Genomic DNA, 24,506 nt, shown 5'->3' with positions numbered 1-24,506 from the left:
CCTGGGTTTTCAGGTCACACAGCCAATCAATAGCCAGCAATTTGCCCATTTGGCTTATGGGTCTTGTAGTGAGTGACACTCCTACTCTCCAGAGTAGCTCTGAAATCATTCCCGACACAAAGAAAAAAAACAGTCTTTCTTATCTACTTATGTTTATTAGAAGTGTTTTTATAAAGAGAAAGCTTCTAAATAGATATTTCTGTTGATTTTATTTCCACTCAAAACTACACATTTGGTACATTGTTTTACCCTCTTTTTTTTTGAAAAGCACCTGGACAAAACCTTAGATAAACATGTGTAAAACATTTCTCTTCTGTGATATTTCTATCTGATTTGTATTTGGACTAGGTGAGGCTTCATATCATGACCCCATCATTGTTTCAGGCTCATACATCTCAGTTTTAGTCATCTGCAGTGTCTTTTTTTCAAGGAAATATTCAGATGAGATTAAAAAAAAAAGAAAAAAGTTTTATTTCAGTATTTTGAAACTTATATAACTCAGTGACAGAAGCATTTACAGTAATTCAGACTTGGGGGAAAAACTTCAGAGTTACCTCTAATATGAGTCCATGCTTGTACATGTCCTAAAAAAACACATTTTAATTTAATTTGGGCATGCCTTGGATGGGTGTTTTAGGTAATTTTAAAAATATCAGGTCATTAAATGGGTTTTGACAGATTCTTCTCTGGAATATAATATGTTCATAATATATTCTTCAACAACAAACTGGGAAAACTATTTTATTGAACACATCTCACTCCCAACTTTTAGAAATACAACAGCTTGGTCTGTAGCCCTAATCTTCAAATTATGACACTCTAGGTACCCCTCTAGCATCAGTTTTGGACGCTTATGTACAGCACGTCAATTGCAGCCCACTAAATGCATAGTGTTCTTTAAAATAAATGTCCTTGTTCAAAGGAAACCGAATTTGTCACCAAAACTACATGTGATACTTCAGTAACTTAATGAGTACTTAATGTTTCACACAGGACACAAACAATGATCTCCTGGATGACAGTCCAGGGTTTGTTTGACCCATCCATTAAACCTCCCTCCCACCCTACTTGGACTTTTTCTCTCTTTATATCACATCATTGCCACAATTGATTCTACCTTGGAGTAAATTCTGATAGCAGGTTACTGGATTTTTAACTTATTCAAATATCTGGCACTTTATACCGATTGTGTCTAGCAGAGTCCCTGCATCCAAATTCTCTGCCCTGAAGCCTTTGAAAAAGTGTTATAAATTACAGTCGTGAGGATAAAACTACAAAAGACGACGCTGGTTGTAAGAAAGCCCAATTTTTCTTCAAGTAATTGAGGTTCATGGAGTTGAGATGAACATAAAGCCTTTATTTTCCTTGTGAATCATAAAAATCAAACATCCATTAAAGCACAAACATCCATATAAACGACAGACTCACAGGCTCGCCAAATTACTGTAAACAAATACCAAAAACATGAAGGAAAAATGAGAAAATAAACAAAGATGCAGTAAACTTAAGGGCAACAACAACAAAAGAACAGAAATTACAGACGAGACACGAAAAGAGAAACACGGATTAGAAAGAAACACTGATTGTCAGTTAGATGAAATGGCTTCCATGCAGATGTTTGTCTTGCTAGCTGATAATAAACAGCAGAGTCGAGAAGTTTAGGGCAAGAAAATAAAGCCCATATAAAAGGCACATTTCACAACTTCAAACAAGTCATCAGAACCACGTTTCACATGTTCAATAATTAATCATTCACTCACACAACAATCATATCTTTGTCTCCAGCCTACATTATAAATATCAAAATAAGATGATGTGTTTTTGTACTTTTCATTCAAATGTTCATCTTCGGGTGAAGAGGTTACAAAAGAATGCACATCCAAATGATAAATAGTCGTTGTTGAAGACGATGGAAAGATAGAATCCGCACACAAGTAAATGCTCCCATAAATGTTGTTTCAACAATCACAGAGGTGACATTTCAAGTGTTGAGCACTTCATCTTCTTTGATGAGGAGCCTGACACTTGGAAGAGGAGAAAGACCTGTAAATCAGAGTGCAACTGCACAAAAGTGGGGAACACAAACATATAAATGACATACAATATTGATGATGGATCATATGGATTTCTGCGTGCAGGAGCTGTTACAGATTCCATTCCGATTCTATTAGAAAGCAGATAGGTACAGACAAACACAAGCTGTGAGAACCTGTCAAGTCCATATTTGCTACAGCTGAATACACACATGCAAACTCTGGCTGCAGTTGGGTGAAGACAGAGGTCAATAAAGCCCATGACAGCACCTCTATAACCTTCAACAGTGCTACAACAGTGCTACAATGCATGAGGAGAAATTTTACAGTTGCGGTGACTTAACAACACGCAAGTCACAGCACATTAGCTTTCAATTTAAACTGCATTACGGCAGTTGATGAAAAAGCTGCACAGCCTCTCAAAGCGCTCCACAACTCACTGAACTACTGTACAGCTGAACACTGGGGCTGCATTTTAATGGAGCACAACTGTGGCAGCATTTAAATACAAATGTGTGAAAACTAGTGCTGCAGTGTGGGTGACTGTGTGTGTTAATTTAGCTATTTAAAGGACATAAAGGGTAATGTTTTCCAACCAGAGCTCAGTGATCTTCACAATACATATCAACTATATATCACTTGTTGTAAAGATGACTGCATTATGTAGTATCCAGCATTTTTGGAGCTTGATGTCTAAGCCTCAGCTGCTCCAATTTTGAACATCTTTCCAAATGTCATGTTAACCCTTTGAAACCTGAGAAAATTGATTTCTTTCAAAAACATAGGAAGAAAGCAATGAGCAACAAAAGAAGAAATTACCCAAACATTTGCAAGAAATTAGTAAAAAAAAAAAAAAAGCACAAGAAAATTATCTGAAATTTAGTACAAAAAGCAAAAAAACAAACATAAAAAAGAAAAAAACAAGGCAAACAAGACCTGAAAAGAAGGCTTAAAAATTATAATAATGCTGCAACATAGTTTTAATATGTAATTATGAAATTATAAATACATTTTCCCCCTAAGTTTTTTAAAATAGTTTTCTAAATTTACTTATTTCTTGCTGTTTCTGGAACATTACCAAACTCACTGCCATTTTTTCCCAGGTTTCTAAGGGAGATTGCTCCACTTTTTACAAATTTTAAAGGTTTAAATACGAAAAGGAATCTGAAAGCAGCAAAGGAAAAGTGATATCTTTCCAGGTTTCAAAGGGCTTAAGTACTCTCAGCAAGAAAAACATATAATAATATTCACTTTTTGTCAATAATTATTGAGATGATACATATGCAAAACAAACTAAGTTGTTTGTGCTAACTGGTTTGTATCAACAATCAAACAAATAGGCTCAGAAATGCTGTGTCACAACCTTCAACCTTCCACAGCCGATGTCTCCAACACTCTGCAACTCATACGAAAAACAATTTATATTGATAAATAGCACTACAGGTGAGGAAAAATATGTATTTTCTGATATTGGGTTGAACTGTCGCTTTAAGACAAAACAATACTTGAGCAACAACAAAGAACATAGTGTAATGATGTAAGAAAACTATGAACAAAGTTGAAAGCGAAAATGCTTTACAGATTTGTGTTTCTTCCACTGACTCAATTATTCAAATGACTGCATTATTGCGCTTATTCCATGACCATTTACTGATTCATTTTTATTCACACACACTTTACGTGAGTTTTTAGTCAATTCAACAACTATAAGGTTGTTTTTGGCCAGTGTAAGTTCACCATTTTCTTTTTCCTTTGGCAAAAAATGCTTGGGGAGATGGCACTAAACACTGCCTGAAATTTAAAATCATAATCTGGAGAAATAATTAATATTACAAAGAAAAGACAGCACACCAGGTAGCAAACAAAGAGTGATATTGGACATAGCGTTGATTAAATGAGTTTAACTGCCAATCAGAAATTAGTAAGACACGGATCCACAGCATGAATCAACATATCGCTTTCAGAAGTTTCACTGACAGTAAGGTAGACAATGAAGGGCAATAATAAAGTCTACTAACAAAGGCACAACTCAGAGAGGGAGCTGCCATGTGTCAGTGAAATCAGCATTACAGAACATCAGTACAGTGGGTAGTGTATGAAGCTCTGTCGTCACATTTGGATCAGTACCCTTCACTTTTGGCCAATGATGTCTTGCCCATAGCCGCAGCTGACACACTGTAGATCACTATAATCCTGTCAGGTGTTGGGCTGTGTGATAGATACAGCACGAGGCTGACAGAGTCATGAATGGGTGCTGAGCAGTAGAAGACAGGAGACATGCCCTGTGAGTGAACTACAGGCACGAGTGCCCGGTGATAAACAGAGATGGAGCTCTTCCTGGAAGCCTATCTGTCAGTGGATCTGTCACTGACGGAGCTTCATTGTTCACGAGGGACGAGGAGATCGGAGGCAGCCACCGCTGAGGAATGGATGCATGTCAGCTACAAAAGAATGATCATCCCAGATTTGTTCGTTTGTCTTCTTCTGTTGGTTTCTGTTCCAATTTCATTATCAAGCTGTGTAGACACCAAGGAGTTTAGCAACAGAACACAAGTCTGGGTGTAACAGGCTCTTTTTCTTGTCGCTACTCTGCTCTTTCAATTGCTTTAATATATCTTTATTGGAACTTTCTGTCCTGAAGATCCAGAGGTTCCCTCAGCGTCTAAACAACCACGTTTTCTATAGTTTGGGATTTGAATGAGGTATCCTAGATTAATGAAGTACCAAAAGTAAGCTAGGGCGGTATCATGGTATCATGATATGCCAGGGTATTTAAAAATCCCTAAAGTAGGATTTTTTTTTTTATACCATCATAAATACAGGTGCTCCTCTCTATATTAAACTTACAGAATGTAGTGCACAGCATGCACCACCAGTGTCCGGGCTCTACTAGTGGAACAAGGAGCTGAGCTGAAAGACATGGCAACACATAGTGGTGGAGGGAAAAGTAACAGGACTGTAAACTGCTGGAGGCCAGCAGAGAAATAGGGATAGGGTTAGGGATTAACTGTATGTTTTTTTAGACCTAACTTTGTGAATTAAGAATTTATTTCAACCAAACCGGAGCTTGTGATTGTTGAAACAGTGCAGTTACTAATTGAAGGTTAGCACAGCACACTTTTACTGTCATATACCGTATACCCCAGAAAAATCTCAGGAAGGTATGAAAGTATGAAATATTACATACAGCCCAAGCCTAACCAGAGCTGAACTTTTAAGGTGTCAGTCTGCTTCAAAATGCTTGTACAACACCCAATACCCCCTGCCAAAAACCTTTCAAACCTTGGAAATAAAGGTTGCATCCAACACATTTTGTTTTTACTTTTCAAAAACGGCTAATCTATCAAGCAAGCCAACCTAAGAAAGTATGTAGATTTAGTTTGAAGCACGCTGAACTCTAAAGATATATTTTCAAAAAGCTATGTCTGTGCAAATCCTTGTTAAATCATCACTATCAGGTTGACAAAACATCCTTTTAATAATTAATTCCCTTTCACTGTTGTCATTTTCTGTTCCAGTTTTAGTGATGGAACAAAAAGGCTTGACATTTGGTCCCTTTTTTTTAACAAAATTTGATAAATTACTCTTAATTACATTTAATGTGTGCAACCAAAGTCCCATAAAAAGGCACACTGTCCAACCAGCAGAAAGTAAGGCCTCGTGTACTGGAACAAAGAAACTGGCCAAACATGTTTACATTTTTTCTAGACAGTTCTAAAGTCCTCATTTCTTGGTGTCAGTCAGGATGATGTTGGCTGTGACAAACATGAGGCAGGAGGCGGCCCACAACAAAACAAACCACACCCAAAAACTGTGGCGGAAGGGAGACCGGTGCTTGTTGATGGCATCCCTGCCCACCACAGGCTCCAGATGGCGTCTACCGTAATACACAAGGAAGGCTGGGACAATGTATTGGATCCCTGTGCCGGCATAGGCTCCTGTAATACCCACCAGGGACTCCAAGTTGTGGGTGCAGAAGGCCACCAAGATTGGAGGCACTAGGGTAATAAGGGGAAACACAACACGGTCCACCACCCACGGGTAGGTGCCTCCGTCCCGGTGGAACAAGGTCTTCCAGTTGTTGCGGAGTGTGACAGCAATGATGGGGAAGTTGGTGCTGATGGTGAAAACAGGGAATAGGCCCAGGAAGTAGCGCAGGACTGGGATATCTAACACGTCGCAATTGTCCGTGAAGTTCAGGGTGTACATGTCGTGCAGCAGCGAGCTCTTGAAGCAGAAGATGGCGGTGAAGGAGAGGAGGACATAAAAGCCCAGGATCAAGATGTAGTCCGCAAACACCAGGGTGCCCACACGCTTCTTGTCAGAGATGGGCGTCACCAGGGAGGGCAGGGAGTGCTGACACATGAAGGAGTACACACAAACACCAAACAGGTTGGGCACTCCGGAGAAGGAGGCGACTGGTGGGTTGCCTTCGCCGGTGCCTTTACCAATGCGGATAAGAGCCAAGATGATCATCATGGTGAAAGCTGTGGGAAGACAACAGAGGGGATGGAATTAAGTACAAACTTTGACATTAAACTACCCACAAAGATGACAACAACCCTATTGAATATCTGGCCAAGCTAGGTTGAGGTGCAACGTCAAACCAACTGTCCAGAGCTCACACTCCTGCAGCAGTAGTCTGATGGTGAATGTACATGGATTTGTAGGATTTTTTTTTGCATACAGAGCAGTGGACTGAGGTCTAATCACAAGTGATCACTTGAGACGCATTGTAATGCCAGGTGTGAACACAGACTTGAACAGTCCACTTAGATCAGACCACCCAAGATACAGTGCATGTTAACACCAGGTGTAAACAGGCTAATAGAGATGCACTGATGCTAAGTTCGTTAGTTTCTTCAATTGAATACATTATCATAAGCTGACCTAAGCTGAACTGACCTGAGTATAGTATTGTGGGACATTAGCTGCTATAAGCTACTGGTCACATCAGACCAAGTAAGGTTGTAGCAGCAAACCCTGATGGATATGTTTTATTGCTGTTAAGTGAAGTTTTTATTTGTAAAAGGAAGAATGTGTCATTTATTTAATTAAAAACTTTGTAGTCTTACCTTCAATGAAAGGGACAGAAAGAAAGTAATGTAGCTACTTGATTAGTAAAACTATAAGTATTAAAAAAAACCATCACATGATGGTTGAATCAAGTTCAGACTCTTCCAGCAATTCAATGTTCCCAATGTAATTTTAAAATTAAATAAAATCGATGACACACTCAACCCTCTACTTTCTATACAATGGAAAATTAAGGAATATGGTCTATTTCCCAGCTTGTCCCCAAAATGTAGATTGTTTTCTTCCTTTAATTCAGACAAGGACAACACCAAACACAGTATACCTACATAACAGGATGGAGTGTGTATTTAGTCTTTGCCAATATTTAAAAACAGGGGTCAGTATCAAATTGGTAATCAACAGTGGGCAAGTTCTGGACAAGGTGATACTCAAGCATAAACAATTTCATTCAGATACAGTATGTTTGGCCACAGAATTGTGTAGACAGACTGGCTACTTCTTTTCATTGGTGAATGACTCTGAGGGGAAGAGTATACTGTAACATGTGCGTGGGTCTAAACCATCTCCGCTTCATGTTTAGCTGCTTTCCCTAAACTGCATTATTATGTTCCTGTCCAATGCCCATCTCTAACCTACATGCATACCAACAAGGCAGAGCTTAGCTGCAGTATAACTATGAAGAAAAGATGGGTTGGCTACAGTTCTGGGTCAGCTTGTGGCAAAACCCTGATATGATACTTTTATTTAGCCCCTCCCCAATCCAACCACATTTAGTCCTCTTTTCCACAACTCATTCATTCAAAAATGCTCCCTTTTTATTCTACCACTGTAAAAGACATTTAAAAAAAAACACACAGGAAGGACATTTCTCTTCCTTTTTTTAATCTACAAAATATCACTCTTAAAAAGGTAGAATTCTTCAGGTTATAGTGACCTTGTACAATAAAAACTGCAGTTTATGAACCTCCTGTCCCGTAGCAATTTTATAGCATATATAACATCAAAGCAACTGTGATAGCTTATAACTTTACTCCCGGCTTATTATCACTGCTTCATATACCATCGCACACTGCCCAAACAACCTTCAACAAATGTTGCCTGTTTGATCATGTCTTGTGCTGTAAAGCAATCTCCACTTTTTGCCAAAGCCTGCCAATCATTTCAAGCAGACTTCCCACAAAACTGGAAATAAGGAGCCAGTGCAAAAGCAGCCTTCATACTGTACAAGCTCTTGTGTTCACAGCATACATATATGGGAGCTACCTGGCTGTCGAGGGAACCATTACCTGAAAAAGCCGGTTGGTGTTTTTATATAAGTAGTATTGATAAAGTAAGTGAAAATTAGCCACCTTTAGCACCCATAATGCCTCTGCAGTTAGGGCTTCATTTCTGGACATAGCACCTGAAATGGTCCCTTTTTGATTGTGGACGACAGGGAATCACAGCAACTGACAGCAGGTACCATGTTGGCCATCATGGTTAATAGCCACTGACTACAGTTGAATCAAACAGCAGAAGCAGCCTGGTGCTTATGTTAATGTTAGCTCTTTTAGCACGGCTCGCTAGCAGTGCCTCTCTCCCATGTTCAAAAGTCGCTTAATGCTTAAATACATAGTCCAAGTTTAGCACATCCTAGGTCCTAGTCTTTCTTTTGCCATGCCTTAAATTTGTCCACATGAGCCCAGACAGTAATAGATCTGCATTTCCCAGGCATAATGTGAAATCAAATCTCAACTAATTAGAAGTTGACACTCAGGTTCGAGTCTGAAATTACCAATGCACAATATCACGTCAAGTGACATGACTGACCTGCCCAAACATTAAAAAGTTACAACCAGCATACACTTTATAATTCAGATATTTATTGTGCGAATTTCCACTACTTTTGCAAAGCTCTTTGGGTTTCTTTATTTTCTCTAAACCTCTCCAGGCTTGGAAATTGCTATTTTCAAATTCAATGACTTTTCAATGCACACTGCCAATGTACAGCTGCTTGTTTTTTTTTTTTCATAAATCTCTGTGGTTTGGGACCAAAACTCTGATTGCTGGCAAAACCATCGCCCTGACTCTTACTATTCATTAAATTCAAGTTAAGAAGTCTGTTAAAAAGCTTATACCCCTCATTATCCACCTTGCACACACATCCTGAACTTCTTTTTACTTGTTTTGCTTGCATCTTTTTTGGTTTTATTTTTTTACATATTTGATTTTAACCACTTTGTTTATGTGTTTATGATTTCTTGTTTTAGAGTTATAGAGTAATTCTGGATAGCCTTTGTGCTTCCAATGTGTTATATATTTGCTGTGCCTTTTGTATACATTCAGTATGGTATCAATACTAGTGTTAAAAAAGTGCATGTATGACTTTAAAAAGGGAATGAATAAAGTGAATTCTCTAGGTGTGGACCTGCCCTCCAGCTGTTTGTCCCTGAAACCTCGTAGAAAAACAACTCGGGAACATTTCATGGCCCCACATAAAGCCATTGGAGTCAGATGAAGATAGAGAAGCACCTCCCCCCATGTGTCTCCACCTCCTGCAGTTCACATCCCATCTCCAATTGATTTCCGGAGGTGCCTCTCCAGCAGGAGCGAAGCTAAAGGAGACCCCTGAGCGTGGCATGCAGTCCTGTTATGGGCTGACAGTCATGTGACCCAGTAAGCCATCTCAGCTCCACGCACACTCAATCAGGCCGTGACACCAGGAGTTAGTCATAGCCCTATGATGGCCAGGAGCCAGCTCCTCAACTTTCATCATCAGGCTGTCCTTTAAACACAGGGTGACATTTAGGAGATACCGCTCGGATCATAATTTGTCACATATATGTAGATAATAATACTATAGCATACGCTTTCATAAACTCTGTGAGACTGGCTGTGATGCATAAATAAAACAGAGAGAGATCCTGCCTGCCTTTGATGGAGATATTCAACAGGGCAAGAACAGCATGTCCTGGAACAGTGTTGTTTCTGTTTTCAGCACAGGTTGCAGTGCGTGAACAGGGTGCAGGGGAGGCGTGTGCAAGGTGGGAACTTAAAGTTTCAAACAAGCTCCATTAATCAGCTACTCTGTGCCTCTGCAGTGGCACTTTAATGTATGTCAGGAGGATAAAATTCATTCCAATTATCAGGGACGGACTGTACAGAGAGAAGGAGGCGTTCAGGACGGAGGTGAGTGTCTGCAAAACAGTGAGAATGAAAGTATCTGTGGGGGATTAAGACAGAAGCAATATTGCGGCTAAGACGTTTCTTTACATTATTAAGATAAGGATATAAAGAACAAGAGGAACTGCAAAGTGCTTTATGGAGAGCATCAAATTAAATAAGAAAAGGCAAAAATACAAGTAAAAACAAGGATAAAACACAAGACAATACATGAACCAACAAGCAGGTGTCACTGATGCAAACCACTAAAGAGAGGATAAATCCAAAAACATTCCCCTCAAGATTTAGTGTGGATGGGGCAAACAACAGAGGCCTTCTCAGACTTATGTGAGGGTTGTGTGACAGTATAGAATGTTCTGCGATCACTCATTTTAAATGCACATATAACCACACATACTTTATAGCTGTTAATGACATCAAAGTCATGTCTGCCAGAGGACTTCATGACCATAAAATTTAACAAAAAAAAGACCTGGTTTGCAGGCAGCATTGCTGACCTGTGATCCGATCATTGTCATCATTATGTCATGAACAAAAAATAAATAAATAAATAAAAAGGAGATGAGAAAAAAAGAGAATATAAGTTTGTCCTAATTAAAACACAGTATAGGTGACTATGGAGAACATAATGTGACAGAATGGGTGTTTGGTATTAGACGCTGGCTGTGATGCATGCTTTTGTTAATGGCAAGCACCCAAGAAGTTTTGAAATATTTTGGATTTCGGAAAAAAGACAAGCTTAAGCTTATAAATTGGCAAGCAAAAAATTTGTGATTTTTTTTTATTAACCTTATTAACCTATTAACCCTGTTTTATATATGCTAGTGGACTTGAGTTAAAGTAAATTTGACTACACTCAACAGGACAAAGTACTTACATTTATTTATTTGTTGTTGTTTTGTTTTTTTTCTATGGCCAAAATTGTGTTAAATAGATATATATTATAGCGTCTCGTATCAATCACAAGCCCGTATAGCATACAGTTATCCAAAGAATCGTAATAATACTGTATTGTGAATTGGGAATTTACATCCTAGTATCTTGGGGTTTTACCATTATTTTGGTGTCTCACATGTTAAGAGGTAGAGGGTTTTATTTGTCCAAAAGGAAGAGAAAGACGGGATGCAAATGCTAAATGAAAAATAAATTAGGCAGGTTGTGAACTTCATTCATTGTTTTTTGAGTTTAAAGGGAGCACACAGCTACATTCCTCACCCTTGTGTCACACTTTCCATACATTTATATCAGATTTCATGTAAGCACCCACACACGAGTGGCCAAAGTCTGTAAACGTGGTTCACAAGTGTTCAATATTTAATGCATTGTTGGCTTATAGCCAATGTAATCTCTGGCTCTAGGGGAAAGCTCTGAGTCGCAGTCCTCAAGACTCTGACCTAACTCTCCTTATACAGAGAGGTCAAATGGCTGGGCAACAGACCAACCCTCAAGGGCATCTGCCAATCTTTTTTGTTTAAAAATAGTGAAAAATGTCCCCAATTATGTAGCTTTGCCTATTTGAATGGGCCAAAGACTACAGAGATTCACTTATGTATCATAAATTCCAAATAAAAGCAGCAAGTAAAGCACTCAAATTAAATAATCTGAAACCAGAGAATATTTGATAATCTACTCTTGAAAAATGACTGAAATGATGAATTCATTATCAAAACAGTCTAATTATTGCAAATTTACCCAAATATCTGAGAAAAGTCACACATATCATTATTATATATATCTTTTGAGGCCATAAGACAGTCTCCAGTTGTCTGCTGTTTCTGCATTACCCTCCACTTCTCTCCCAGAAAACTTCTTTAACATGTGACAGAGCCATATCCCATCTGTCTGCTCTCCTTGCTCCCCCTGTCTCCTTTCTCCTTCAAACTCTCATCTTCTTCCCACCTTTCTGTCTGTAAAAAGCTACGTGTGAAACACTGAGAACAGCCACCTGTCTGTTCATGAGGGAGAAAAAGGTGCAGGACATGAGGAAAGGAGCTTTTCTCCTCTCTGACGCCAACACTCACAAGCTGCACAGGAAGGAAACAGGCATGGGGATTTTAATTAAGAGTGCCTCAGGGTGGCTGGGCTTTACTACATTACCTTAAGCGCCTTTTTGCAAGTTCAGCCAAAATTATGATATAGCAAGAGCACTTTTGAGAAAGGACAGTGAGGCTGGTCATACTGGTAGGCTCCCAGTTAAATGTAAAAGAAGGTTAATAACTAAATAACATTGAGAGTCTCCTCCAAATTGCAAAATCTAAAAGCATAACTTTTCTTTTTTTCTGCCCACATTTCACAAGGGTTTATGCTAATTAGAGGCAGAGGACTCATTTATCTTACTTAAGGCAGAGGAACTAACCGCTTATTTTTCAAAGAAATTGAAAGTCAATCAGATGGTAGAGAGGAGACGAACACCAAGAACAAAGCCGCCAGAATGAAGCTTTTCATAATGTGCTCATTTGTCACCGACTCTCAGCTGCATCATGCCGCACGAGGTGGGAAAATCACGTCCGACCGTGACAATTTTATTGCACTCGTTGCACCTATAGCTATGAATCTCAATGCTGGAGCCCTATGCAGCTATGAAATAAGAGCACATTAGCTTTGATCACCTTGACTGCTTTGAAGGACCAAGGAAACAGAGTGTGGGGCTTTTATTTACATAGTAAATTCTGTGCGCTCTCCCAGGTCACTGGATTGATGTAAGCCATATTCAAATGCATTATTCAGCGCCTATCACAAATTGAAGCCAGTAACACCTACAAATGAAAAATACATCAGTCTAACATTCGGTTTTAATCTAAACTTGTCATCTCATCTTTCAACCATTATTGCTTGCACCTTACTTTATGGTCTTCTTATGTATTGACAAGGTGGAAAAAAAAAAAAAACTCTAAAAGACCCCATTGACTCCCTCATTGCACAATTTTTTATGCTACTCGCTACAAGCCAGCGGCCATCTTTCCAAAGACCCTCCAATGGGATGAGCCATTTACCTCTGCAGATATATGTCAGGATATGGTGATTACACGCACTTTCAAACTGACACGCCAGGCCCCGCCAATACTCTCCAGTACACTTGACAAGCCACAACAGGAACAGAGTAAATTGAGCAGATGTCAAACAGCCACATATCACGTCCACGTAACTAGTGCCCGTCCATCTTGCAGCCTGTGATTTGTATTACCTGGATGGGGGACGGCAACGACCTTGTGAGGAATGCTTTTGGCTTAACAGCCCTCCAGAGGAGGCTCTTACAGCTGTATTCTCAGCGGTTGCAAACAAAGCTGCTGCTGTTAAGCCAAGGCTGGCAGACACTCTCAATGCTCCAAGGAGTCATTGGCCGCGTACAGAGAAGGACTCTTCAGAGGCTATCTCGCACAAGATGGGATTGCTGGACTCAATTAATGAGGAGAAAATGGTAGAGGTGAGAGGTGATCAATCTCATGTGCAGCAAAGGAAGAGAAAGAAGCAGAGTGGGGGGTCTCACTCCTTGGAGACTTGGACACTTGAATGTGAGCAATTCATTGATGATAGTGAGAAGGTCAAGGACTTCACGGCATTTCAAACACTCAAGACACACATGTGCTCTAATGCAACGCAAAGTTCTGTTTTCTCTTCTTGTTTTACCAATTTAAACATCTCCGCCTCTAGTGGTTTTCGAGTGCAGCAATCATCCCATCATTAATTAAAAAAGACACTCCTTGAGCGCTCTTGGATAACCTCTCAGGTAATTAGGGCCCTGGCTCTCTGCCCACATCTCACTAGGGTTTCGAGAGTTCTTGCTGTGCTACAGCTCCATCACTTCAAGCCCGTCAGGACCGGAGCTAGCAGGCCGCTTCCACTGCTGCTGCATTCAGTGTGGTGACTGGGTGATAAGTGGCTGCCTTACCCCATAACAAGTCGTGTGATCGCAGATAGTCCTATCAGCAAACACAGCGCAGCAGTTGGCCTACTGTTTAGCACTCCATACCACAGCTCAGGTTCACAGGGATGAGCCAGCCAAACTCCATGACACTATCTAACAGCTTCATGAAAACACCAATTAGTCCACTCACTCAGCCGCAGAGCTGGAAATTTGCACATTATCCACAGATAAGAAGTTTCTCTGTAAACAGCGAAAAAAAGGAACAATCTAAGGAATTTATATAGTTAAAAAAAAGGTAATAACTGATTATCAGCTTGTGCTTACTGATACAAATACAATCAGAAATCTTTCACTCTACTATGATACACTGAATTGGTGTGGTTGGTAGGAAAATATTCTTGGTTCATGAATTTATGATATATAAAGAAATAAAACCAATTAGTTTCACTATAAAGCAATGTCTTAATTTTCTGTTTTTCTCTTTAAAATCATTTCAAACTGTTGATCTTTGGGACTGTTAGTCAGGCATAAAAAATCTCAATCAATCAATCTGAAGATGACAGATTAAGCCTGATTTATGATTAAATAAAGAATCTAATCGAAAGTAATTATTTATTAAAGCTGGGGCAGGCAGTTGGGTAAAACGTTGGGTAAAAATCAAATGATAAACTTTGAGCATACTGTAGCTGAAGTGGTCTAAAAAAACACTACACAACAGAGAGCAGTTGTCAATCATGTCAATCACTGCCTTTGAACTGTGGTCAAACGTCCAACTAGGCAGCGCAGATATGAATCAATATTCTGTTGCTGCATTAGCTACTTCTTGCTTCAAATGTTTTCAAAAACATACTCTAGTATACTGTTCAACAGTAAATGAAAGCTTTGCACCTCGCCGCCATGTTGAAAACAGCCAAGCCAAAACAAAGCACTGCTCTCCATCCAAAGCAAACTTTCTCATTTTACAGCTAAACAGAACACCAAATTACATTTCTGAAAACATTAGAGACAAGAAAAAGGCAACACAGTGACAGAATCTTGAATTATATTTGGTCACCGCTGCCGGGCTTGACCAGATTGCACAGATTATCTGCCTCAAAAACTACTATAAAAATATGGTGAAAGTTGTTTAAAAAATAACTATTTGTCATATTTGCTAAAAAAAAAAAAGTTACCTGTTAATAGTGGCTTTAATAGGTAATGAAATCAATCATTAGTTGTAGCCTTATGAAGATTTCGTCAAACTGAGGGTGACCTTCTTTGGTCTTAACGTTGTTATTCATATTCATGTTAAAGAGAACATGTCTCGGGACTGAGATGGCAGCGTGCTGATACTTTTTCATCTTTCAAAGGCTTGTGTCGGCAAGAAAAATGAGCCAGGTGTCTGTTACTTTCACCCATATGTTTTTAAAAGTAAAGTGACTGAGCATTTAACGTCGACATTTAAATATAACATTATTTATATTTAATAGGCTATAATTCTAAGTGAGTGAAGCAATAACATATAAAGGAGAGACAGAGTAGACACTTTGTCACTGTCTGCTACATCTGCACAGGTTTAAAGACACGTCAGAGGTCCACAGGCTTAGGATTAAGAAACAGAAAGAAATTAAATGTTAAATGGCTTGAGTAAAAACAAATAGCTGAAGGTGCAGCTTTATTTCCTCCCTTCAGACTACTGCTGCCATGGAGTGAAGGCACCTCTGAGATAAACAAGGCACTGAGGTCACAGACCATAATTAAAAGCTTAGTCACCCATTATAGATCCAATTGATCATGTTCTCTGACTAAAGCAGACATCCACCAAACATTCCCCTAATCACCCAGGAACTCATCTCAGCAGGAAGTCAAATTTCTCATTACGCATAGAAACATCAATACTAAGCAGGAAGGGAGGACAGGAGCAATAAAATACACTGGAAGTCAGAGCAGAGAAAGTGTCCGTGATCGTGTTGCTGTTTAGGTACAGTTAAAAGATGCTTTAGTCCTTGGCTGACAACAGTAGTGTCATAGAAAGACAGAAAAGGGATGATGTTTTCCAATCTGAGGTTTTTTTGCCTCTTTAATGTAATTTTTCAGGACCTCTGAACTGTGGTTGTGCTGTACGGTTCATTAAGACCTGCTCATATTTCACCGTCCCCCTGTGAGCTTGCACGCTCTGGACAAACTGAACTTTCCACTCAACCAGCCCCATGAGTCCCTGTGACCTTCAGAAACAATATGTCTTTCCCTCACCCATTTAAAATGGCACTGGGCAGCTGTGAGTGTCCCTGAGGGCACTTTCTGAGCTCCTGATACTCTGTTGTAGTAAACTAAGAGATGGATGGTGAGGCCCATGAATCACCGAAGCAATGACTCTTTAACTTACAGTTATTTGTTCTTGGTGTAAAGGAGGAAAATGGTGCCGTTTACTGCATTTCACATAAATATTGAGTTTATCACAGTCAGGAAGGTTACTTTGAAGATGCACTGATGCAACATTTATTTCACTATTAAATATTTGTGTGTTCTCAAATAAAATTTTCAAAGTTTATATTTTAACATTGGAAAATACACCACAACTCTTTGTTAATTATAACCATAAACATGAATACAAGCACAACTTTTACACACAGTGCTTATTATGAACTATTCATCTAAAACTGAATAAAATAAGATTTTATGTAGCTTTTCTTGATATTGATCATAAGAAACGGACCCTGCAGCACCAAAGAGAAAGTGTCATAAAAAGCCAAATTAAATAAACTTTGTTTCAACATTGTTCAACAATGAAACACTAAAACATCGCAGGTGGGGTGAATACTTTTTTATAGTTATACACTTATGACACATTTCCACTGCAGCCTGCAGCATTGGACTGCACAGCTCTACTCAACTGGGCTTACTTATACTGGACCACTGATTGATCAAGGAGAACAAAATCGAGAAAGATATAGTTAGCTAATTTGAGTTGAGTCAAGTCCAGCCCAACCATGCAGTGGAAATGAGGCACTACACTGTAAAAATGTTTAAGCTGCAAATCCGGTAAGCTCTTGTAAATAAGCTCAGAAAAGGTGCCTTACAGTCCCAGTTAAACAGAAGTGTGTGTGAGTGTGTGTTCAGCTTCTGCACTGAAATGTATTTCCTAGTGAAATGGAATACTTGAGCAGTGTACTGTTATGAGAGGAATATAAATCAAACCCTTAGCATTTGATTTGACCACTGAAAAGTCAGCGGGCTAAACATTTAGCACAATACAGAGCAACAGTGAAGTTCCAGTTTTACAGAAAGACTAAAGAAAGGATTAGTACTGTAAAAATACTGATTTTTTTTCTTTTGTACATGTATCTGGAATATATTAAGAGATAAAAGATCAATTAACAATGTATTTTTAACTTCATGGGGACTTAAAAAAAAAAAAATCAAGAGAAATGTAACCTAAACCAGAGGTAAGGAGACTGTTCCATCACGAAACACCAGATAAAAATCTTTCCTCTGAAACAAATGAGACAGCTGCTCATAGGAAGCGCAGATCTATATGCCACTGCCTCCACAGTTAATATAGACAGTAACACCTCTGAGGCTCCAAACAGCTCTCCATGCATCCCAGGAGAGATAGACAGGAGTGATTAAAACCCGTTGACTGAGTGAGGATGGCAGTTAACTTATTCCCTTCCTCTCATACCACTCAATATCAATTAGAGAGGCTCTCTGCTCCTGTCAGTGTTTAGGAGGTCCTCTGGAGAGCTGATATACAGTACAATGATCTCTCCTGCTTTCAGTGGGCAGCAGGCAGGACGTGGGGAGACAAACTGCAACAGGTTGCAACAGCATTTACCTTTCCATACATTTATAAACATAAGGTATTTGTATTTATTTTTGTTTAGTATTGTCTTGTTCTTTTGTATGTGGTTTATTTTTCCGGGCACAAAATATTATTGTGTAGTCATAGATTTTTGACAAACATGAGTTGCTTGCCGTAAATGGCCAATAAACTACTCCTACTATCAAGTACTTGCTGCGTATTGAAGGAGTGCAAAAACAGAGCGGTAACATGGACAACAGCATCGATGTCAAAGAACACATCCTACAGCTGTGTTACATGGTTTTTGTTTAAATTCACAAATGTCACATGCAAATAATGCTCCATCAAAAAGGTTAATGTGCTTCACTGAGTAATGATGTATGTTACACGCAGCTGCATTCATCCATTATTACACAGCGCTGAAAAGATAGACATAAAGGTTAACAAGCTCTTAAAATTTCAAAAGGAAAATGAATGACAACTCCTTGGAGTGGATGGATGTCAGTTTATGAGATCTACACAATGTATGTATAGAAGGAAGAATATGTGGGGGAGCACTTGTTCAAGGTAAAGATGGGTGCTAAAGAAGTATTTTCTTGTTGGAAAGATGTTCTTTTCATTTTTTTTCTGTGCTGTCTATGTAATAAAAAAATAAAGAAATAAAAGAAATTAAAGTTGAGCCTAAATCCTGCTACATCTTTTTGGTGTCGAAGGAGAAGGGAAAGAGGCTGCTCTGTAGTCTGGTGGTAGTCTGGACGCAAATACTTTTGATAACTGTTGCTAAACGACCACCTAAAACAGAGAAAAAGGGCTGTGACATTCACTTTTGCCTTTTAAACCTATAACTACCAGAATGTATTGAACCTCACCAGACCAATAAATGCTCCTGCAATGTACTGCAAGCTCAGGCTCTTTTTTTTTTTTTTTGCTTTTTTTTTTTTTAAAACACTTTCATAACACAAGACAGATGCAGCGTGATAGATGGAAAGAGAGGGGATAACATGCAGCAAAGGGCTGCGGGTGGAATCGAATTTTTGGCCACTGTGGATAGGACATTGCCTTTAGTGCATAGGGCTCCTCCTCTACCTGATGATTTATTGGGCACCCCACATGTTTGGCCATTTTGACAAAGGAAACAATATGGCAGTTGGCTGGTGACAAATAATCTCAAATTACAGTTAAACAGTACACCAAAATATGTTTCTAAAAACATTTTAAGAGAGAAATAGGCAATGTAGTAACAAAATATTGGTTAAAATTGCATCAGTGCTACTTAGTTTTACGGTTTGGGCTCGTTTTTTTCAGCCTCTGTTTTTTACAATACAGGTAACAGTACCACACCCTCTTCATATTTACAAGTTCTCGTGAAAAAGCCAAACAGTGCATGAAATATATCTCTAAAAACATTTCTGGCCAGAAATACGTAATGCAATAAAAGAATCTTGATTCATATTCGATCAGAACTGCCTTCTTTTACAGTTACTTCTGGGTTTGGAGAGAAAGAGAGTGACAGAGGGAGGTCCAGCTCTCTCTCTTGATCCACTTTTATGCTCTTTGTGTCTGTGGTGGTGGGCATATGGAATTCTTAAAAATTTACTGTTGATCGGGATTGCTTTTAATCATGTTTGGTTTTGCGCTACTATGATGTTCTATGTGCCTGTTTATTGTATTTTTCAGCAAAGTATCCCTTTAATAAAGACTTTGAATGTGGTTGTTTTATTCCTATACACTTATTGTACTGTTTTTTTCTCCCCTAAATTAAGTAAAACTTAACATAAAAGTAAGAATACAACAAAACGCCTTTCTGGGCCTACTGGGAAAAATGTAATTTCAACACTTTGACACTTGTCACTTTGCCCTGAAGAGTAGCCCGCTCCTTGTAACTCTGAGGTTTTTTCTTTCAAATATGCCAGAGAATGTTAAAGGCATATTTTTCCATGCAGTTGGTAAACAACTTATCGGATATATGAGGTGACACCCTCAGGTCATTACCCACTGGGTGTTTAATATGTCAGAATAAGTTAAATGCATTATTCCCAATAGATTTGTCAAAATGCATTTGTTGTGTCTAAGATGTTGCAGTAAGCTAACAAAGTGCGTACAGATGGCCCGAGGCCACACTCCGCTCTTTGCACCACTTTCCATTTTAATTTAGGAACAATTAATAGGCACGGTGGGGGAAAAAAAACACTGCAGTGTGGAGTTGTGGGTTGTAGGTGTCACACTGACCCAGCCTAATGGCTACTCCATTGAAAAACACAGCATGTTAGAGGCAGCGCAGCAGCAGGAAGCCACACCATTATTCATGTTTGGTGTTAAAAAAACAGGACTCGCTGGACAAGAAGGTGACTACAGTTGAGTGGCAACGATTGTGACAAGGCCTGAGCTGAGGGCAGGAGGCAGGGCCCCAACACACCAGCCAGCTGCTAACCCTGACATCCAGCACACCACGGCCCCTCACAGGGCAGCACAGGTGACTGCAGGTGTATCCAGGAAGTGGTGAGTAATGGTCAGGAGGGGCAGTGGGGTCTGAAGAGTGTTTAAATCCCGAGACCAAGGCACAGAAAATAATTATGTCGACTACATAAATTTGTTATACTTTAATAAATAATATATTAAGTGATACTCCATGCAGAGTTAGTAGTTTCTTCATTTAGAGAACAGCGGCTGTGATCAGCTTATGAGTCATGTCACAGCCGCCAAGAAACTAAAAATCTTTCTCAGCCACCCCTCAAGCCTGCAGGGGATGAGGCAGATCTAGAGTGGAGTTTTACAAAGTCTGCAGCTGCAATAAAACACCTGTAATCACTCCTCTGACTGCCAAACATTTTATTTAAAGGCTGAGTTTGGGATCCACATGTAAACAGGGGAGCAGTGTAGGACACTGTGGCCACTTGTTATTGTGTGTCACAGTGCTTTTGAGAGCAAGAACACCACTTTACAGCACACCAAACACCTTGTAGCTGTCAAAAAAACAGGACATATACAAGAAAAGAAACAACATTTTAACAGTATTGTATTTTGTCTTGTCTTTGAGTAGCAGTTCCTCTAGAAACCCCAACAAATAATCTATGACTGTCCTTACACAATAGATGATGGACAGTGCATGTCTCTGCAATTAAAACTCTCTAGGTTTGAAATAGAGTATACAGACAGGCCTACGAACTAGCAGCAAATCCAATCTGTCAGTATACTGCATCCACTGAATGTCACCCTTGTTTACATTTTACCACAAATTCAGAGGGGGTCTTGACAAAAAAATCTCACAAATCTCTTATGTACGTGTGTATGCCTTTTCACATTTTCAATCTCAAAAAATATTACATGATAAATGATATTACTATGCTGACCTCAGATATACCAATATAGACCTGTTCTTTGTTCATCATACGAAATGTCTCATACCGCACAATGACAAATAGAAAGTTTGTATGATATATGTCTTTTTAATTTATTTTGGGATCACTGGTGCTCTTGCTAAATATGTCATGCAGCAGGGGTATGTATCTTGCTCAAGTAAATTATTGGCTTGGCTAATTATCTGTCGTCTTCTTTTCATTATCATTTTTTGTAACATTTTACATCATTGGCATGTCACATCTGAGCTCAACCACACATTTATCAATGTTTAACACCGCGTGATGTGATTTAGACCAAGAAAATAATGGGCTTTTTTTTTTTTTACTTAAATCAAAGATTAGATTCACTGTGATTTTCTTTATAACTTTAAGATCAAAATCTGTTGGCTTTTGGATCTCTGAGAGTCATTTTGCTCATTCCTATCTCCTCTAAACGCACAGCGGAGGCACAGAGCCTCCAGTGGAGCTATTGTGAACCATTAGCCAGTTTTGTAAAGGGCCCTGCAAAAGCGAAAAAAACAGACAAATGAATAAGATGCCACAGGAGGATGCGGACAGATGAAGACGAGTGAAACATGCAGCTAAATAACCTCTGTGTTACTTAGCCAGCCAGCCAGTGGACAGTATGCGCATGCTGCTGTGTTTGTGTGTTGTTTATGAGAGCTAGCACGCGGCTGTGCGGGGGTGGCGGGAGCGCCATGATTCAGTGGTGTTGTGATTTTAACAGCGGGCCCAGGACGGGCGGTTTATTTTCGCCCGTCGCCCTTTGAGTGACGGTCCAATCAAGCTTGGGACGGGCTGTCAAGCCTGTCAGGCTGAGGAATGAGAGGAGATGGGAATCAAAGACACAGAGCAGGACCGAACCATGATGGACAGACCTGAGCGCAGCGGCCACGCAGGCGAGGGAGGGAGGGAGATGAAAGAAACGGGGGGAGACACCGAGAAAATGGAAATATGTCTTCGTGGAAAAAAGGAGCAGGCAGGGAGAGAGGGCCGGGAGAAACCAAACAGAATTAGAAAAAGAGGAGAATGGCGAAAAGACAAAGCAAAATCCAATGTTTGTGTCTTCAAAATGTAAACTGAGAAATCAGTGTTAGTGAGTAATTATTGTAAAATTTGTTTATTCTTACCAATCCAGCGCATGAGTGAGGTGAGAATCTGAAGATATTTGGTCTTCTGGGCGTTGAAGAAAGTGAAAGGCCCCAACAGAACCGTGAAAACGCTCTGTAGGAAGAGACAGAGAGAAGGGTTGTATATCATCACTGTTGTTCAAGACAAAAAAAAAACAGTCCAAAATCACTTTCTAATCATCACCGAGAGGGATGACAGGAACCAAACTCATGGTCATGTAAACAGTCTCTCAGTGAGGACCTTCCTTTACTATCCAATAATAAGAGCAGTAACACAGAGGCAATAACAGGAAAATGTCACCCACTGCAAATGATGCCATAAATGTCACCCTGTCAGTTTGATTTATAGGCGATGAATATAATGAACATCTCTACAATCCTACCTTTGAGATACCTATCATTTTTTTTCTTAGATTGTGCAAGACATGTATTTATTAAAGCTACTGTAATTTTTGAGGTTGTATTTTGGTGTGTTATGACTTTAATTCATGCTGATATAGTTCATTAATGAGTTTGTGTCTTTACAGAAAATTATTTTAAAAATCAATCGTGTTAAGCCATTGGGTTTTTTGTGCAATAATTTCAAACTTGTTGGTTTCAGCTTTTTAAATCTGAGAATGTGCTTTTTTTCTCTGTTTTACATAAATGTTTTTTTGGTTTTTGGACAGTTAGTCACACAAAGCAAGGTATTTGAGGACCTCATCTAGGTCTCTGGGAAATGAGTAGGACTGTACCCCACTCAAAATTTTGCCAGCTGAATCAGATTTAGCTGTTCAATATGAATATTCTACTTTTTGTAGGGATTTTTACATAAAAAGTTTGATTGTTTTTACGTTTGAAAAGGGCTCAGGCGGAAGTTCAGTGTGACAGCGACATTCGTGTAACAAAGTAAACAAGCTAACGATGCTAATGACGTTTCATGAGTGCGCAGCCACTAGATATAAAAGAAAAGACAGACAGTCGTATTAAGTTCCTGTGAGCTGTAAATTTACCACTTCTAAGTAGAAGAGAGAAGATACTGTTATTTCAGAGCCTAATGGTGCAGAGTCTCTCTTCCTCTGTGCCACTGCATCGCATCCACTGCAGCTTGTAACAAAGAATATCGTAAAAGTCAAGAGTGCTCACTCCGCAGCAAACTCTGGGGATGAAAAACATCCCAAGAAGTACACTGCACAGCTCACTCACTTGCAAAAGAAGCCCCTTAAAACTACTGTGGTCTCCACATGATTTTTCGAATCTCTGACTATCAAGAGGCAGCGCTAGAAATTAGGATGGTGACTTTTTTTGTTTTTAACTTTTTTTTTTACCCTTTAACAATTATACATAGATTTATGAAATGGAAAGATGCCCCTCTTGCCTTGAACACTGCAGCATTATCACATTTTGGTGTGTTTGTTTGACCCATGTTCATTTTAGCCTGCAGCTCTGTTTTTACTCCCCTGACATGTCTTTTTGAAATGCCAGCGGAGACACATCTGCTGTCAAAATCCCATCAGCCCTCTAACAGATAGGCGAACAGATAAACAGGTAGGCCGATCCATAGTCCACCAAAAATGTTCAAATCCTCTCAGGCCACAACTCTGATTGCCTATCAGATACTTTTCTTTATCAAGAGCTGCAATCAGAGGCAGTGGCTCAGCTACTGTAGCTGCAATTCCATCAGCTCCTCTCACTGCTCCTGCTCCTCCTCCTCCTCCTCCTCCTCCTGACGCTCTCAGGTCAGACTGCACACTTTGAGTGGCATGTGATCTCAGGGGCAGTCACTTGTGTGCCATTTCATCTGAGGAGCAGACTGCAGGGTTTCAAACAGGGACCACTCCAGACACACACCTACATACACACCTCTGTGAGGACAGAAAAAGCCTGCAGGTCTGTGTTGGAATTAGAATCAGGTCGACTGCCAAAAAGGTTTCACACACAAGGAATTTGCATTGGTGTTTTGGTGCATAGCAGTCACAATAAACATAGTAATAAAAAAGAAAAAACATAAAGTACTGAAAGGAATTTTTTTATGTATAAAATGAAAACTTGTTTAAAAACATATGTATTTAACAACATAAACATATGTTTAAAAATCAAAAGAGCTGTGCGGTTTTTAAGATGAAGATGGCGTGGAGTGTGACTTAACATAAATGTAAG

At 39.4% G+C, this 24,506-nt stretch overlaps 1 protein-coding gene across 2 annotated transcripts in view; it reads right to left on the bottom strand.

Moving 5' to 3' along the window:
• Window positions 1-3,668: 3,668 nt before the first annotated feature.
• tmem104 (transmembrane protein 104) overlaps window positions 3,669-24,506 on the bottom strand; it is a 71,392-nt gene continuing 50,554 nt past the window's right edge. For both annotated transcript variants that reach the window (XM_042505566.1, XM_042505567.1), the window contains exons 9-10: window positions 22,368-22,461; window positions 3,669-6,520 (exon numbers count right to left, since the gene is read on the bottom strand). In XM_042505566.1, coding sequence (XP_042361500.1) covers window positions 5,757-6,520; window positions 22,368-22,461 — 858 coding nt within the window. In that variant the 3' untranslated portion in view covers window positions 3,669-5,756. The remainder of the gene's footprint in view (window positions 6,521-22,367; window positions 22,462-24,506) is intronic.

Source organism: Plectropomus leopardus, chromosome 17, assembly GCF_008729295.1.
Source record: "Plectropomus leopardus isolate mb chromosome 17, YSFRI_Pleo_2.0, whole genome shotgun sequence".
NCBI classification, from domain to species: domain Eukaryota; kingdom Metazoa; phylum Chordata; class Actinopteri; order Perciformes; family Serranidae; genus Plectropomus; species Plectropomus leopardus.
The sequence above is the reverse complement of the archived record's forward strand: the minus strand, read 5'-3'. Positions and strand labels throughout refer to the sequence as shown.